This window comes from Ovis aries, chromosome 6 (genome assembly GCF_016772045.2).
Source record: "Ovis aries strain OAR_USU_Benz2616 breed Rambouillet chromosome 6, ARS-UI_Ramb_v3.0, whole genome shotgun sequence".
NCBI lineage: Eukaryota > Metazoa > Chordata > Mammalia > Artiodactyla > Bovidae > Ovis > Ovis aries.
The window spans coordinates 118,420,071-118,438,233 of NC_056059.1; the positions used below are offsets into that span (position 1 = coordinate 118,420,071).

The window sequence follows — 18,163 nt, forward strand, 5'->3', positions numbered from 1 at the left end:
ATATACGTCCACACAAAAACTTGTTCAGAATCATTCATAGTGGAATGGAATGTTTCCAAAAAGTGGAAGCCACCCACACATCTATCAGTTGATGGATGGAGAGACAAATGTGGAACATATATATAATGGAATATTACTCAGAGAAAGAAAGGCACGAAGTCCTGACACCTGCTACCGGATGAATGAACCCTGAAAACATCACCCCAGTAGAAGAAGTTGGTGGCACGAAACCATTTACTGTTGTTTTGTTCAGTTGCCAAGGAGTGTCCGACTCTTTGCGACCCCGTGGACTGCAGCACACCAGGCTTACCTGTCCCTCACCATCTCCCGGAGTTTGCCCAAGTTCATGTCCATTGAATCGGTGATGCCATCAAACCATCTCATCCTCTGTTGCACCTGTCTCCTGCCCTCAATCTTTCCCAGCATCAGGGTCTTTCCCAGTGAGCTGGCTCTTCACATCAGGTGACCAAAGTATTGGAGCTTCAGCATCAGTCCTTCCAATGAATATTCAGGGTTGATTTCCTTTAAGACTGACTGGTTTGATCTTCTTGTAGTCCAAGGGACTCTCAAGAGTCTTCTGCAGCACCACAGTCACATAAGACCATTTGTTACAGGGCTCTATTTGTATGGAACGTCCAGAAAAGGCAAATCTGTAGAGACAGGAAGATTAGTGTTTTCCGGTGGCTGAGGATGGGGATGATACTGGGAGGAAGCGGAGGTGACCAGTAAAGAGGTAATGCTATATCCCAAAATTGACACTAACGATGGCTGACCAACTCTGAATGAACTAAATGGCAGGTGTGGAGTGCTGGCTCAAAAAATAAGCTTGATAAGAACACAGACTATAACTACTCTCAAAGCAAACCAACAAGTCAACAAAACAAGGAAGAGCTTACTGTGGGCACTGAGGTCAGCCATGTGAGTAGCCCACGCAGGCAGTCCCTAGGCACAGCCGCCCGGGCCCTTCCTAAAGACATGTCAGGCCTCCCAGGGAGGAGATCCTTAAATGCCCATCTGAGCCATGAAACATCAGCAGTTAAGTTAAAAATAACCCTAAGATTCCTATAATATTAATGACAACAGGCTGGCCTCGCTGTCCCTGCTCTTCCTCAGACCATAAGCTCCGTCTACAGTGCCAGCACAGCGCCGAGCTGACCGCGGGTGCTCAGTGTCATCTGCGGGGTGGGTGGACAGACGGATGCAGAGGGTGCATCTGGCCAGGGGCTCTCACTGAGGTAGACGAGCCCCACGGGACCCTGCCCGGGGTGTGCATGTGTCGGAGGCCAGTGCTCCCGTGGGTGCCGTGCACACTCACTGGAAGGCAGGCTCCAGCTGGGCACCCAGTAAAGGCTCAGGGGAGCCAATACCTGATGCCTTTGGAGTCAGACGTCTAAGAGGAGGCAGTGCTGTACACAGACAGAAGGAAACAGGTGGAGCTTCTTCCCCAGCCAGTCCCTGCTCAAGCGGAGCATTCCCTCATTCGGTATTCTCAGCACCCATTAAACACCAGGCAATGCTGAGGCCCAAGGCATACGGTGCTGCATAGAACAGACCTGGCCCGGCCCCGCTCTAGCTCACAGTGGGAAGGCAGATGCACACCAACTGCACAGTTCACTCTGCGGTTATAAACCACGATAAGGGTGGTGGTGCAGTGGATGGGCGCTGTGAGGGACGCCCTCAGGGAAGGTGAGACCAAGGACGAGCGCGTGAGCAAGCTGAGGGGCTGAGGAGGACGGGTCAGGGCGTGTGAGGAAGAGCGTAACACCTGGAGGATGTGTGGGAGAGGCCAGGACACGATGAGGAATGGGGATGTGCCTCCAGACAAGGCTGTGAGGGAGGCAGGAAGCCTCACGTGGGGTTTTTACTTTATCCAAGGTTCAGCTTCTGAAAGGTGGTATGTATGGGAGCCTGGAACAGTCTGGCACAGGTGAGGAGCAGGGAGGGGGCAGACCAAGGCAGACGCCCAGGTTTCCAACCTGAAGAGCTGTGTGAACGGCACCATCCGCTGACAGGGACACAGGGAGGGCTGACTGCAGGGGCGGTCATCTCATCTGCTCTCCCTGTGGGGGATCCGAGGGTGTCAGGAGGCAGTGGGGCTGACAGTTTGGAGGGTGGGGAAGAGGCACAGCTGAGGATAAATCCAACAGGTGTGAGCCCACTCACGGCCCGTAAAGCCATGGAAGTGCGTGCGATCACCTCAGGGGAAAATGCAGAAGCAAACAGGGGAAGTCCAAAAAAGAGGCCAGGGCGAGGGTGCCGAGCCAGCCAAGAGGGCTGCACAGCGGAGTGAGAGGTGGAGGGGACCCAACAGGCGGGAGCTCCCAGGAGCAGGGGTCAGCAGAGCCAGTGGTACTGAAAAGTAGCAGTGTCCAGCGTGGAAGCAGCCGTGAGCTGATGGCTTGCATGTCCTAAAGGGAGGAGGCAGGGCTCTTGTGCAGGCCTGTGCTGAGTGAGGGGCCTGGCATGCCTGGGTTGGAGAGCGGAGGTGTGTCTCAATGCTGACAGTGGGCTCAGACAGTCCTGCTCTGAGTGGCCTTATGACTCTAGTTGACATCGCTATCTAATCAAGATAGTCTCAAATAATAGATTCTTTCTCTTAAGTTAGATTTTTTATGTTTCTCTCAATTCATACATGCAGTTCCGATGTCCCCGAGCCTCTGGCACTTTTTATCATTTAGGTTTCCAGGCAGTGACATTCATACCACACAATTCCCAAAAGGAACATCTGTATTTTAAGAATCAGGGCAAGAAACATAAACTCCAAATCCTGCCTGGTCCTTGCCCCATTTATTTTCATTCTCATTATTCAGGGTTTTTCAAACTTACACAGCTTCTAACAATGTTTTTTAAAATTAAAATCAAAGTATAGAAAACAAAGAAATAAAGTACAGGCTTAAACTGTTAAGCATCCAAATCTCACCAGGTTTCCGTTCAAATGCAGAGCTAATTAGGACCAGGGCAGTGTTTACTTCCTCCATGGAAGAGGCTCCATGGCCCCCAGCTTCAGACATGCCATGATCACCACAGAGGGCCAGCAGACTGGGCAGCAGAGCCCCTCTCTCCTGTGAGGCGAAGGGAAAGCATTTCAGTTGTGCCCAGACTGGGGCGAACACATGATCTTGTTAAGAAAACTACTCCAGACTTCAGCTTTGCTTTGCAAATAGTAGCTCTTTCTAAATGAGTTATTTTTATTATTTTTTCTAACCTATGAACTTACAGTCAGATTAAAAGGTCAAGGTCAAGTAATGTCATAAATGGGGACTTCACCGGCAGTCCAGGGGCTTCCCTGAGGGCTCAGCTGGTAAAAGATCCACCCGCAAAGACCTGGCTTCGATCCCTGGGTTGGGAAGATCCCCTGGAGAAGGGAAAGGCTACCCACTCCAGTATTCTGGCCTGGAGAATTCCGTGCACTGAACAGTCCATGGGGTTGCAGAGTCGGCCACGAGTAGGTGACTCTCACTGTCACTTTCTGGCAGTCCAGTGGTTAGGACTCTGCCCTTCCACTGCAGGGGGCTTGGGTATGATCTGCGGCCAGGTAACTAAGAGGCCACACACAGCCAGAAAAAACCCCAAAACTAACAACAATGATGTCCTAAGTCAGACAAGCGGGATTAAACAGAGGTCACGGAGCACAGGACAGTCTTCTTATCTGTTGCACACAGCTGCCCTCTGCTCCCAGGGCTCCAGCCAGTGGCCCCTGCTGCCCCGGGACAGACCTGCAGGCTCCAAGCTGCCCGTGTTGCTTCCTTGCCTGGAACATACCTTCATGCGTGGCTTGCTGGCACTCCCACCCGCTTCCAGCCTCTGCTCACCACTCACATGTCCTCAGAGCCTGCTCTGATCACGCAGTTTAACATTTTGGCCTTTTTCTCACTTGTGCGCTCCTCCTGCCCTATGTTCTGCTCGGTATCAACTACTGTCCAGGATCCCTCTGACTCACTGATTATGCTCCCCGTTTTCCTTCCTGGGTAGAGGCCAAGCTCCTCAAGTGTCTGTATAGGCACAGGGACAGAAGGCATCCAGGAGAAGTTATCTGGATGAACAGGTGCAGATACTAAGAGCCACTCTTCGGCAGGGCCGCTGGGGACAGTGCCCAGCACACGGCAGGTGCTACTGTACGTGAAGGTTGCCTGAATGCTGGTGGGCATGAAGCTCACGCAAGGTCACCTGAGTTCACTTCAGAGGCTACATTTCCTCCAGGAAACACTGGCACCTTGACATGCTCACCTCTGACAGCAGTGAGGTGTGGATCTTCATCAGGATGCTGTCCATCTCACTGAGCTTGGGCCCAATCAGGGGGCTGCTGGGGCCAGAAATGTGGCCGATGTGGTCCAGCCCGAGGTAGTGCAGGATTAACACATCCCAATCCTGCCTTTTTAGTACTTTATCCAAATGCCTGGTAACATTATTATCCACCTTTAAAGGGGAAAAAGCACATATCAATAGCTTCCCTAATTTCCCTTGTGTTCACTCTTCAACGAAAAGTTATATGGTTATTTTCAAATCTAGTGGTCTTTTTTTAGGTACTCGGATTCATGGGAGTTTGCAAAGACCACAAAACAGAACAAACCTCCAAAATAAAAACTGTCTTAAAAAATGTTTGCATTAGATCAAGCTTTCATTAATATTTTTATGTCTCTAAGTTATGAACAGAACGTATTATAATTTAAATGCACAAGGGTTGTTCTGATAACAATTCCGTAAGATCACTACTGGAGCATAAACTAAAGCTGACCAGATGACCAAGTTCAACAGGTACCAGGTTGTTATGAGGCAACTAAAGGCTAAGGGCAGTTGGGTAAGACAGAACAGTACCCAGAGTTCAAGAAACCAGTGGAATGAAGCTAAGGGCATGTGTGTCCTATAAGAACGCTATTCAGGGAGGAAAGAGACACTCAGCGGTTCCCAGTCAAACAGCCCCCGACAGACCCATTAGCCTGGAGAGCCCTGACTCCTCAGATGGCCCTTCTCCCTTCCACTGAAGAATCTACCATGAAGAGAAGTACTTCTGAGTGGGCATACACAGGAAGGGCAGTAACTGTTGTGTCTATACAGCTCACCTTCAGTGAAGCAGAAGGCCAAGCAAGTGGACCCATCCAGCGCCAGCTCAGACTTGTGGCGCCTCTGCCCCATGGGCCAGCTTTCTCACTGTGGGTCTAATTATGCCATTTTCCTCTTTGGAGGCTGCACACCCAGCACAGGGTCGATGCCTCTTGGGGCCAGGCTCACCCAGCACACTCATGCTGCCAACCCCATAAAACAGCTGTGAGGCAGGACTCCTGGCAGACTACGGAGACCTCGGGCTCTGCCGTGCAGATGCTGTCAGAGCTCAGGCTGAGGGACTCCTCCCGGGAAGCCCTTCCTGACTGTTGGTGCCCATCGACAGGCATCTATCTGGGCTTTAGGGTCAGAGAACTAAGCTCACACCTGTGTCAGAGTTTATGCTTCTGGCTTGGAGCTAATAATGGGAAGGAATAAGGTTTTCACTCTCCATACTATTCTAATGTATTAATAACAGCCACATACAATGCAATGTTGCCCCTTGCTAAGAACAGGGTACCAGGCTGTCTCATTGGATATATTTTTCTTAAAAACTGACCTCTGTATAATCTGATACAAAAAAAGAGGTTGTTCCATCGTATTCCACAAAGTGCTTTGGAAATAATTTCACCCATGTTTCATCTCCATAAAAGATGATTCTTTTCCCAGCAGCTTTGGCTCGTGTGATCACATTGTCTTCCAGCAACGTAGGGGAATTGAGGTTCCTGACGACATCGATGAAGCCAGGGAGGCTCCCTGTCAGCAACGCCTGCAGGAGGGAGCACTCAGGAGTCAGTCCAGGGAATCTGCCCATGGTGTCCAGGTGTGGTGTGGTGATCAGGGACGGAAATGACTTGATGACTAAAGGAGGCAAGCATAAAGCTAAAGTGACCCCAGTACTGAAGGCTGGGTCAGTATTAGGACAAAGCAGGGCACAGATTCTGGGCAAAACCAGCAAACTAAGTAGTGAAGAACTGACCATATTTCAGTTAATGAGGATAGAGGCGGCGGCTGTGGGGTAGCCAGATGATAGCTGTGGTCAAAAAGGCAGCGATGGACTTTAAGGACTGAAGCAGTTGGCAAAGGGTGGCAAGAACTCTGTATATCCAAACTCACTGACTGGTCCTCACCTAAGCTTCAGATCTGACCCATGCAGCCAGCAAACTCCTGACCCGAACATGTAGCAATTCTATTGTCCATCCCTGAGAAAGAATAGCTTCCCACTCACCCAGGGAGGAGAGCAGCTTCTAAACAAGAATTCTCAGGAATTCTCACAGTAAACTGGCCCAGGGATGCTGGTAGGACACATTTCCCACCCCCCCCCCCCCGCCCCCCCCCGCCAACCGCTGCCAACACACCGTAATTACTGAAAAAGTGGGTGGGTGTAACACGTCCTCACAACTTTCTGATACAGAGTTGAGTCAATCACTCCCCCAACCCCACCCCTGCACTTGAGCAGTCTAAATGGGTCACGGGTCTTTGGGATCTGGAGTGAGCTTGCAACCCAGAACACTGGCATCCAGGGACCTGTGTGATAAAAATAAATAGGAATCTGGACAATGTGAACAGTGTAATAATTCTGCCAAGACCTCTCTATCAGCAAATTAACAAAAATGAATTAATCTTGGACTTGGAGAGTGAGGAACTTGGCAAATCCTCTCCCCCAAGAGCAACGATAAATCTGGATACAACTGTCAAAAACAACCACGACAGGACTTTGAAAACTCAGTAAGGATATACACACTGAAATGTTCTTATTCAAAACAAACTTTCAAATTCCAGTAGAAGCTGTGAGTACTTGTGGTGTTTTATCATGGGCAGAGGTGACAGAATTCCAGCTGAGCTATTTAAAATCCTAAAAGATGATGTTGTTAAAGTGCTGCACTCAATATGCCTGCAAATTCGGAAAACTCAGCAGTGGCCATAGGACTAGAAAGGGTCAGTTTTCATTCCAGTCTCAAAGAAGGGCAATGCCAAAGAACGCTCAAACCACTGCACAACTGTGTTCATTTCACATGCTGCGGCTGCTGCTAAGTCGCTTCAGTCGTGTCCGACTCTGTGCGACCCCACCGACAGCAATCCACCAGGCTCCCCCGTCCCTGGGATTCTCCAAGCAAGAACACTGGAGTGGGCTGCCATTTCCTTCTCCAATGCATGAAAATGAAAAGTGAAAGTGAAGTTGCTCAGTCATGTCCGACTCTTAGCGACCCCATGAACTAGCAAGGTTATACTCACAACCCTTCAAGCTAGCCTTCAGCAGTACATGAACTGAGAACTTCCAGATGTACAGGCTGGGTTTAGAAAAGGCAGAGGAACCAGAGATCAAATTGCCAACAATCACTGGATCATGGAGAAAAGCAAGGGAATTCCGAAAACAAACAGATAAAAAAACAAAAACACGCACAAAAAACCCATCTACTCTTTCACTGAGTACACAAAAGACTTTGACTGCGTGGATCACAAAAAACCGTGGAAAATTCTTAAAGAGATGAGAATACCACCTTACCCACCTCCTGAGAAACCCGGACTGGTTCAAAATTGGAAAAGTACGCCAAGGCTATATGTTGTCACCTGCTTATTTAACTTCTATGTAGAGTACATCACGAGAAACGCCCGACTAGATGAATCACAAGCTGGAATCAAGACTGCCAGGAGAAATATCAATAATGGCAGAAAGTGAAGAGGAACTGAAAAGCCTCTTGATGAGGGTGAAGGAGAGTGAAAAAGCTGGCTTGGAATTCAACATTAAAAAGACTAAAATCATGGCATCCAGTCGCATCACTTCATGGCAAATAGAAGGGGAAAAACTGTACACGGTGGCAGGGTTTATTGTCTTGGGCTCCAAAATCACTGCAGACAGTGACTTTGCCAACAAAGGTTCATATAGCCAGAGCTGCGGTTTTTCCAGTAGTCCTGTATGGATATGAGAGTTGGACCATAAAGAAGACTGAGAGCCGAAGAATTGATGCTTTCAAACTGTAGTGCTGGAGAAGACTTCTGAGAGTCTCTTGGACAGCAAGGAGATCAGACCAGTCAATCCTAAAGGAAATCAACCTGAATATTCGCTGGAAGGACTGATGCTGAATCTCCAATACTTTGGCCACCTGATGCAAAGAGCCAACTCGATTAGAAAAGACTCTGGGATGCTGGGAAAGATTGAAGGCAAAAAGAGAAGGGGGCAGCAGAGGACGAGACGGTTAGATAGCAACACTGACTCAACAGACATGAATCTGAGCAAACCCTGGGAAACAGTCAAGGATAGATGAACCTGGTGCGTTGCAGTCCACGGGGTTGAAAAGAGTTGGGCATGACTTACTGACTGAAAAACACGTTCCCCTCTCGCATAGTGAGCCATGAGTACCAGGAGGGGCCCACCTAATTTGGCGCTCCATCAAAAAGTCCCATGCCAGGGAGAAACTGAAAATGGGGAAGGCCAGCGTCATGGCTCTCTGAGGCTTCAATGCTGGTTGTAGAAACACGGAACAGAAAACTTAGAAATGGAGTCTGGGGCATGGGATGATTGCTGCAGACCTCTGTGAGCTCCACACATTCCTGGAATCTGGAAGGCTACGTGCATACATGGGATGAGTGTACACCCAGGAGAGAACAGAGAACTTCCGGATAACAGAGAGCTATCTGTTCCTTCCAGCTGTTTGAGACTTGCTCAGACAGTAAGAGTTAGGGAGATGCGTTAACTGCCTGAAGATGAGTGTGTGGCCCAAACCACACACAGGTCCCTTTGCCGAGGGCAGAGGCCACATCACGTGTGTGTTCAAGCATACCCTCTGACCAGGCATTGGGTCACCACTCAGCCATGTTCACCTGGCTGCCCCTCAGGAAGACTAGCTTTAAACAAACAACCAAGAGCAGAGACCTCAGTGAGTGTACATCTCAGGATCTCATGAGAAACAGACTCTAGAACTAGCTTCAGCAAGCCAACAAAACAACAGTGGCGACCACCACCACTCCTGGGATGGGGATCAGAGCCCAGGGTTGCGGCACGAGTCACACGGATGTAGACAGCTGTTAATCTCATCAAGTAATACTATACTGTGCTATATGAGAATTCCATCTCAATGAGGCTATTCTCCAAAACTTGACCTTTTCATCCTGGGATGGGGATCAGAGCCCAGGGTTGCGGCGGGAGTCACACGGATGTATACAGCTGTTAAATCTCATCAAGTTATATTATACTGTACTATATGAAAATTCTGTCTCAAAGAGGTTTTTTTTTTTAAAATTTGGCCTTTCCATCCTAAAAGTCTGCTCTCTAAAGGCAACCAGGTGCTTCAGATGAGCATCTTTTCACACTTTTGTTCTGTATGTGTGTAATCACAAATATATAAAGTACACATTTTATCAAAACGGTAACTATATAAATAATTCTGCAACTTGCTTTTTTCACTTAATCTTTCTAGAGAAAGCATACAGGTATTTCACTTTTTTTTTCTTTAAACAGCTACAGTACTCCAGAGTTTGGATGTACAGTATATTTATCCAAGACTGATTTAATGACCACTGCTTTAAAAAGCTTCCAGTTTGGAAGTGCCACTGGGGCTGTGGTGTGAAGGCATAGTGTCGTCTAGGTGAGGCAAAGTGGGGCTTTCCAGAGTGAAACACAGCAAACTGTGAAAATGCCACTGTGAAAGGGGATGGCACACGTGGGGAACGTGTGATCTGCTGGATAAAAGACACAGGATGGGGAAACGGGCTTCGATGAGGGTGAAGAGAGAACAAAGGGACGACCACACACCCTGAGGCCTGAGTTAGGAGGCAGAGTGTGAGCCGCTGGGGGCTGCTGGGAGTAGAGCAGAGTGACCTATCTGTTCGGACAGGTTCTGGGTGAGAAGAGGTGCTGGCAAGGGTTTTACAGGCTGAGATCATAGCAGACTGGACGAGGGTGGCAGTAGTCCAGGCTGAGTCTAATTCAGTGCAGTGTAATTCTGTACATGAACCGTGTACAGAGATCTGCTCACCGCATTTCTCGTGAAGAGCGTTATCATCAGCCTTTCAGTGTTTGCAGTGTGCTGGACAGACTGTCTGGGTGCCTTCGATCTGATACTAGCAGAGCTGAGACTCTTTCATGTGCTCACAGCATTCCAGTCTCTTCCTGTGGACTCTTTACGTCCTTTGTCCAGCTGCCACCACACTGTTGCCTCTGACCAGACCTTCCTACGTATTATGGGATTTGCATCTTGTTTGCTGTGTAAACTGTAAATAATCTCCCTCACTTACCGTCAGTTGGCTTTTGTGTTCACTGTCTCCCACCGCTCAGGGTCGAGTCTGTCCATCCCGCCCTCTGGGCTCTCATAAGACACTTCCCTCCTCCTCCCACTAGTTTGAGTTCACCTTTACATTTTCAAGAAGGGCAGGGACTAGCTGGCATCCCCTTCAGCCCAGGACACATGCGGGCAGCAAGCGAGTTACCGCTGAGAGCCTATGACTGTGAGGGAGTGCCCGGCTTCGGCTCCCTGGAGGCTTTCCTGGGGCTGCTGCGGTCCTGGGAGCAGCAGTTTCTTGTCTTCTGAGAATTGAGCAGGGCTCTGCAGAGGCTGCTGAGAGAGATTCGGGCCCGGGCACCTCACTCTTCAGTGTCACTGTGGACACACATGGCCAGCAGAGGCTCTGGACGCAGACACACACAGGCTTAGGCTCAGCTCCTGAGTCAGCTGTGAGATTTTCACCACCTCAAGCCTGCTTCCCATCCGGGAAACGAAGAGAGTTGCGCTGACATCACGGAGCCTCGTCCGTGGGTTGTGGTCAGAGGGCAGAAAACAGTGCCTGCACCACGGGCACGCTGCAGCCAGTGGTAACTGCTCATTATTACAACTATAAGTTCCCCCAAAAGGAAAGGCATTCATAAGTTAGTTACAATGTTATACAAGTTACTGTATAACCTTGGCTTCCCTCATAGTTCAGTTCGTAAAGAATCCACCTGCAATGCAGGAGATCCTGGTTTGATTCCCGAGTTGGAAAGATCCCCTGGAGAAGGGAAAGGCTACCCACTTGAGTATTCTGGCCTAGAGAATTCCATGGACTGTATGGTCCATGGAGTCACAAAGAGTCGGACACGACTGAGCTACTTTTACTTTCACTTACTGTATAATCCTAACACAGAATAGAATTTGAACACGCTACTAGGAACTACCCTGGTGGCTCAGACGGTAAAGCGTCTGCCTGCAAGGCGGAACACCTGGGTTCAACCCCTGGGTCAGGAAGATCCCCTGGAGAAGTAAACGGCAACCCACTCCAGTACTCTTGCCTGGAAAATCCCATGGACAGAGGAGCCTGGTAGGCTACAGTCCATGGGGCCACAGAGTCGGACACGACTGAGCGACTTCACTTTCACTTTTCACTAGAGACATCAGTCTTGAAATTTTAAAACTGTGTTTCGTGACAATTGTATCAGCACCTCCAGATGAACCAAGTGGGAGCAGGGCAGGGGACACACTCTTCAGCGTGTGCCTTACCTGACCCTATCAATTCCAGAGCTGTAAACTGACTCCAGGATGGGGGTCCTGCATTCTATCTCCTCACTGGTGAACAGTGAGGAACAAGAACCTCCAAGGACCCAACACGAAACGCTGGTTTGGTGAAATGAAACAAAGTGCAGATGGGAGGCCACACTGGTCAATGCGAAGGGCTGAACAGAACCTAGAGCAGGGACGCTCCCATACTTTGTTTTACAAAACCACCCAGATTTCTAGTAACACTTTTCCCATCAAAACGACAGAGGAATGAGCTCCTTCCACACTTCTGCTGGCAGGACAGACAGAGAGTCAATGATCCTGATGGTCATGAGCCTGGATGCCTTTCTTTCAGCTTCCACAGGACTCTTCAGCATAATGACTGCTCGCTGAGAAGCTGTTCCTGAGCAGCCTAACTAGAGGGGGCCTCTGCCACTGCCCACCACTCTCTTCATGTTCTCCTCCTCAGTTTCTTCTGTAGCACTTACCACTTACTGAAACTGTTCTGACTATTTGTATACTTACACATTTTCTGTCCCCTCAATTATAAAGTAAGCTTCATGAGTATAGGATAGTTGCTGTCTTGTTCTTCACTGAATCCCATGAAGGCAGAGATACTATTTTAAGAAAAAAGTTTTTGAGCCAATAAATAAAGCTTTACCTTTTGCTTTCTCTATAGCTCTTGAGTAAAGCACTATGCATGTCAAGTCTCGCCCACTAGGCTGAATACCTGTAGGTGGTTTATACAGTAAAAGCAGACATATCTGCTGAGGCCAGGGCATGTTGATTTGGTCACTATATATACTAAAATACTGGATGAGTCATTTATTTCAGTTTGCTTCCTCATCCATAAAATCAAGAGGTTGAACTATATAACCCTAGAGGCTCCTCTCAGAATTCTAACTGACTCACTGATGATTAAAAACAGCAGGCTAGCAAAGAAGATGGTATCTCCTGGATCAGACTGGCCGAGAAGGTCTGGCTCTAAATCTGTCATGCTTCCCACGAAGCATGAGCTCTGGCGACCTGACAGAGGGCATAAACCCTGAGTCTTAGTTCCAGTCTATCTGGAAGGCTTCGTCAGCATTCTATTGCCCCAGCCAGGAGGACAGCACCAAAGCAGTTTCCACTTAGCTAAAACTGGGACTCCAAGTAAAAGACAACAGAACATTCTTCTAAAGCTCTGAAGGAGCCAAACCATGATCTATAATATATTAAGCCAAATTGTTTACCTTGATTCGAGGCATAGTAACTGTAGGTGGCTTTGCTTCAGCCACAAAACTGAGAGATGATCCTTTTTCCACAAGATAAGTTGTGTAGGGCATAAATTTCACACCCTTTGATCCAAACACAAAATCATCTCTCAAGGCATCTATCAGCATAATAACAACTTTACTGAAGAGAGGTGGTGGAAGCTCGGTCCAGTTGGAACTGGCTCCTAAAGTGTTTGAAAAAGAAAAAGGAAACTGAATTTTACATTCGTTCTTAGCATCCAGGAACCTTAGGATCTGTTTTCTCCCTACTTCTCCAGCACATGCGCTGTCACATCTACCCATTCTGACCCAAAGGAAAGGGCCTGTTCTTGGAAAACAACGCTGAGGTCAGAGGGTGGGTGACAAGTAAGCTCAGGAGCCCCCATATTGAGGAGAGAACTGTCCTTAGCATTGTGGGGTGTACTGACACTGGGGAGTTCCTTCTTGCAAGTCCTACAATGGGATATCAGGGAGCTTGATATAAACAGTGCTGCAGGAAACGGACGGCCGAGCATTTACAAACTGTCTTTCCATAGTCATTAGCTAGCCTTGTGTTGATTTTTTCCAAAACGCGAGTTCTTTTCCCTAGTATTTATTGCTGGGTATCTGAGGGCTCTACGCAGGGAGGTCTTTACTGGAAAAAACAGGCCCTTGGAGGAAAGCCACGGGAGACAACACAAGAGGTCGCAGGAATCTTACCTGCTGTGTCTTACTGAGCAAAAAGCATGCCTGGAACAGGGAGTGACCCAAACATCTGCTCAGGGAAGGGGGCTGCAGTTCACTGGATGAGTACAGCTGGGGAGAGTCGTATTTTTTATGGGTACAGAGAGCTTACTTTGCGGTGACCAGGGACGAAGATCTTAGTGTCTGGTAGTTGTCCTGGCCACAAAGTTGTAGGATACAGAAAAGGAGGCTGGAGCGGCAAGAAGGGTGTCCTAGGAGGCTGGGATCAGAATGGAAGAGACCCTCCCCGGGAGCCCCAGGAAGAAGACGAAGAGGAGAGGCTCGTAAGGGCAAAGTAGGGCCCCGGGAGCAGAGACGCTGGCGGGAGGCGGGGCGCAGTCGTACCAGCAGAGGGTTCGGGCGCCGGGGACTCTGCTTGCCGCTCCGTTCCGGAAAAGACGGGAGCCGGGAAGAAGCCCCGGAGGAAGAGCGCGACGCCGAGCACCTCGATCACGACGCAGCCGGCAGCGAAGGTCCCGGAGCCCAGCCGCATCGTGCCCACCCTCCGCGCCGAGATCCGGATTCTCGGGCACCGGGTCACTTCTCGCCCAGAAGCAGAGGCTCCCGCGTCCACCGCCGCCGAGCCGGCGAGAGCCGCAGCGCCCGACAGAGTCCCGGCGTCCTTTCCGCGTCCGCCGTCGCGCCGGAAATACGCACAGGGGTCAGCCGCTTCAGGAGAGGCGCCCCGGGCTCAGACTGTACTTCCGGTGCGCTCCAAGTTGATGCTGTGAGAGAGCTGCGCGCAGCGTGCCAGCAAATGTGGAGAACTCAGCAGTGCCCGCAGCGTTGGAAAAGGTCGGTTTTCATCTAAGAAGGGCTATGCCGAAGAGTGTTCAAACTATCGCACGATTGCCCTCATTTCACATGCTGGCAAGGTAATGCTCAAAAATCCTTCAAGCTAGGCTTCAACAGTATGTGAACCGAGGACTTCCAGATGTACAAGCTGGATTTGGAGAAGGCAGAGGAACCAGAGATAATATTGCCGACATCCGTTGGATCATAGAAAAAGCAAGGGAAAACATCTGTTTCACTGACTACAGTAAAGCCTTTGACTGTGTGGAGCAGACAAACTGCGGAAAATTCTTAAAGAGATGGGACCAGCAGACCACCTTACCTGCCTCCTGAGAAATCTGTATGCAAATAAAGAAGGAACAATTAGAACCAGACATGGAACAGTGAACTGGTTCCAAATTGGGAAAGTGCAGTTCAGTTCAGTCGATCAGTCGTGTCTGAGTCTTTGTGACCCCACGGACTGCAGCATCCCAGGCTTCCCTGTCCATCACCAACTCCCAGAGCTTGCTTGAACTCATTGCCATTGAGTAGGTGATGCCATCCAACCATCTTATCCTTTGTCATCCCCTTCTCCTCCTGCCTTCAGTCTTTCCCAGCATCAGGGTCTTTCCCAATGAGTCAGTTCTTCACATCAAGTGGCCAAAGTATTGGCACTTCAGCATCAGTCCTTCCAGTGAATATTCAGAGTTGATTTCCTTTAAGATTGACTGGTTTGATCTTCTTATAGTCCAAGGGATTCTCAAGAGTCTTCCCCAACACCACAATTCAAAAGCATCAATTCTTCAGTGCTCAGCTTTCTTTATAGTCCAACTCTCACATTCGCACATGACTACTGGGAATACCGTTGGTTCAGTTCAGTCGCTCAGTCGTGTCCGACTCTTTGCGACCCCATGAATCGCAGCACGCCAGGCCTCCCTGTCCATCACCAACTCCTGGAATTCACTCAGACTTGGGTCCATCGAGTCAGTGATGCCATCCAGCCATCTCATCCTCGGTCGTCCCCTTCTCCTGCCCCCAATCCTTCCCAGCATCAAAGTCTTTTCCAATGAGTCAGCTCTTGGCATGAGGTGGCCAAAGTACTGGAGTTTCAGCTTTAGCATCATTCCTTCCAAAGAAATCCTAGGGCTGATCTTCAGAATGGACTGGTTGGATCTTCTTGCAGTCCAAGGGACCTTTGTTGGCAAAGCAAAGTCTCTGCTTTTAATATGACGTCTAGATTTGTCATAGCTTTTCTTCCAAGGAGAAAGTGTCTTTTGCCCTTCCTATTGTTTTGTTGGGGCTTCTCCATTGCCCTTGAATGTGGAGTATCTTTTTTTTTTTTTTTGGTGGGATCCGACATTCTTCTTTTGATGGTGGTTCAGCAGTGAGTTGCAATTTTGGAGTTCTCCCAGGAGAAGATGAGCGCTTGTCTTTCTACTCTGTCATCTTTATATCATGCCAAATCAGGAAAGGAGTACGTCAAGGCTGTATATTGTCACCTGTTTGTTTAACTTACATGCGGAGTACATCATGCGAAGTGCTGGGCTGGATGAAGCACAAGCTGAAATCTAGGTTTCTGGGAGAAATATCAATAACCTCAGATATGCAGATGATAGCACCCTAATGGCAGAAAGCAAAGGGGAATTAAAGAGCCTCTTGATGAAGGTCAAAGAGGAGTGTGAAAAAGCTGACTTAAAACTCAACATTAAAAAAACTAAGATCATGGCATCCTGTCCCATCACTTCATGGCAAACAGATGGGGAAACAATGGAAACAGTGAGAAACTTAATTTTTTTAGGCTCCAAAATCACTGCAGATGGTGATTGCAGCCATGAAATTAAAAGATGGTTGTTCCTTGGAAGAGAAGCTGTGACGAACCTAGACAGCATATTCAAAAGCAGAGACATTCCTTTGCTGACAAAGATCTGTATGGTCAATGCTATGGTTTTCCCACTGGTCATGTATGGATGTGAAAGCTGGACAATAAAAAAGGCTGAGTGCTGAAGAATGATGCCTTCAAACTGTGGTGTTGGAAGGCTCTTAAGAATCCCATAGATAGCAAGGAGATCAAGCCAGTCCCTTGGACAGCAAGGAGGTCAAATCCTATTCACTGGAAAGATTGATGCTGAAGCTGAAGTTACACCACTTTGGCCATCAATGCCAAGAACTGACTCATTGTAAAAGAGCTTGGTGCCGGGAAAGACTGAAGGCAGGAGGAGAAGGGGACAACAGAGGATGAGATGGTTGGATGGCATCGTTGCCTTGATGGACATGAGTTTGAGCAAGCTCCGGGAGATAGTGAAGGATAGGGAAGCCCGGTGTGCTGCAGTCCATGTGGTCACAAAAAGCTACAGAGATGGGCCAAGGGACCTGCTGGCTTCTCCCAGCCAAGGGCTGTGTCTGTGGCAGGAGGTCCTGGGCAGTCACTCTCCATCCCAGATCAGGCAAGACTGTTAGGAGGCATGTTCAGCTCCACAGGACCTCAATTTCCTGGCAGGCTGATGAGTCTATCCCTAGACACAACCAAGGCCTTTCTCCCTGAAGGCAACACAGGGACCAGTCTTTAAAGGAGCCCATGTCTGGTCACCTTCCTAGGAGCATGCAGAGGCCACCACACATCCACCCCTGAGTGACCCACACATTATAGACGAGGCTGCCTGCCTCCGACGTCCCCGTCTTGCAGGCTCCTGCCTGGCCCTCTTGAGATCCATCATTCCCAGAGGGCTGTGGCTACTGCCCCTTGGTCTCTCCCACCTCTGCCTGTCCATCTGTCTTCCCCGAATCAGGACATTGCTCCCCCCCACAGTGCTCCTGGGTTCCTGCCTTGGAGCTTGCCCCTGTGAACTGTGTTGACCGTGAGCATTTGTCACCCCAAGAGGCCCCCAGGAAGATGAATGAGCCTCGTGTACAGGTGGGTCACTGCTGAGCTGTCTGGGTTGAGATGAGATCACTTGATGAGCCATGTTCAGTGTGTGTGTGTGTGTATGTGGGGGGGAGGTCCTCACAAGGGGAAGTTTGGACACAGACACATGGGGGACAGAGTGATGTGACAGCAGCAGTGCAGATGGGGTGATGGGACCCCAGGAGCTGGGAGGAGCCTGGAGCTGACCATCCTGAGGACCCGCGGGAGGAGTGGGCCCCCTACACTTTGACCTCAGGCTCCAGGACTAAGAGTAAGCGTGTCATGTTCCAGCCCCTCATCTAGTACGACGTGGGGTCCTGGGGTGGGCGAGTGGGGCCTGTGCTTGTTGAAATCCAGGATCATCTCTGGCCGCCTCCTTTCTGAGCACAAGCCCCACTCTTCCCTGGGGAGAGAAACCCAGGACCCAGGGTTCCTGCACCTTGCACACCCCTGGCACTGCCAGCTGCCCCCATCAACCCCATCCCCAGGGCATTCCAGGCCCCATCTCGGAGCCGCAGTGTGAGTGGCTGTGGGCCAACCCCTATCCTACCCCTGGACTTGAGTGCAGTCACCTGAGAATTGATTCACCATTCTCCACACACACCCCATATCACAGGACAGGTCATTGTTGCTAGTTTGGGGGTGTTGAGTGTGGTCCTTGAATCTGGACAAAGAAAACCCTCCCCAAGTGCCGGGGGCCAGCGTGAGGAATTCCGCCCATGGCAAAGGTCATGAGGAAGGAGGCTTGGCATATGCAAAGGCGTGATCAAGCCTCAGGAAACCCCCTGTTCCCGAGCATCTAACCCCAAAACCAGAGTCTGTTTTATGCTCTCACCTACACCTCTGACTTTACGGGGGCTCTCCCCCATAACCGTTTCTCTTGGAGAAGGAGTAAACGTGCAGCTCCAAGGCAATAAAAATTCTTGGGCGTGACAAGAGTGTTTCAGCTTATGGACTCCTCTGAAGGTTATCTAGCCCACCTGTATAGGTTCGTCCGGCCACATGTG

The 18,163-nt window shown here is 49.5% G+C and overlaps 1 protein-coding gene across 5 annotated transcripts in view; it reads right to left on the reverse strand.

The window, feature by feature from the left end:
• Window positions 1-14,120, reverse strand: part of PIGG (phosphatidylinositol glycan anchor biosynthesis class G) — a 50,945-nt gene extending 36,825 nt beyond the window's left edge. For 3 of the 5 annotated variants that reach the window (XM_042251802.2, XM_060417734.1, XM_027971367.3), the window contains exons 1-5: window positions 13,829-14,120; window positions 12,740-12,945; window positions 5,600-5,809; window positions 4,228-4,416; window positions 2,921-3,062 (exon numbers count right to left, since the gene is read on the reverse strand). In XM_042251802.2, the coding sequence (XP_042107736.1) occupies window positions 2,921-3,062; window positions 4,228-4,416; window positions 5,600-5,809; window positions 12,740-12,945; window positions 13,829-13,976 (895 nt within the window). In that variant the 5' untranslated portion in view covers window positions 13,977-14,120. Of the gene's footprint in view, window positions 1-2,920; window positions 3,063-4,227; window positions 4,417-5,599; window positions 5,902-12,739; window positions 12,946-13,459 lie in introns of those variants that run through there. The other 2 variants (XM_012180457.5, XM_027971368.3) reach the window with 2 other exon arrangements.
• Between the last annotated feature and the right edge of the window lie 4,043 nt (window positions 14,121-18,163).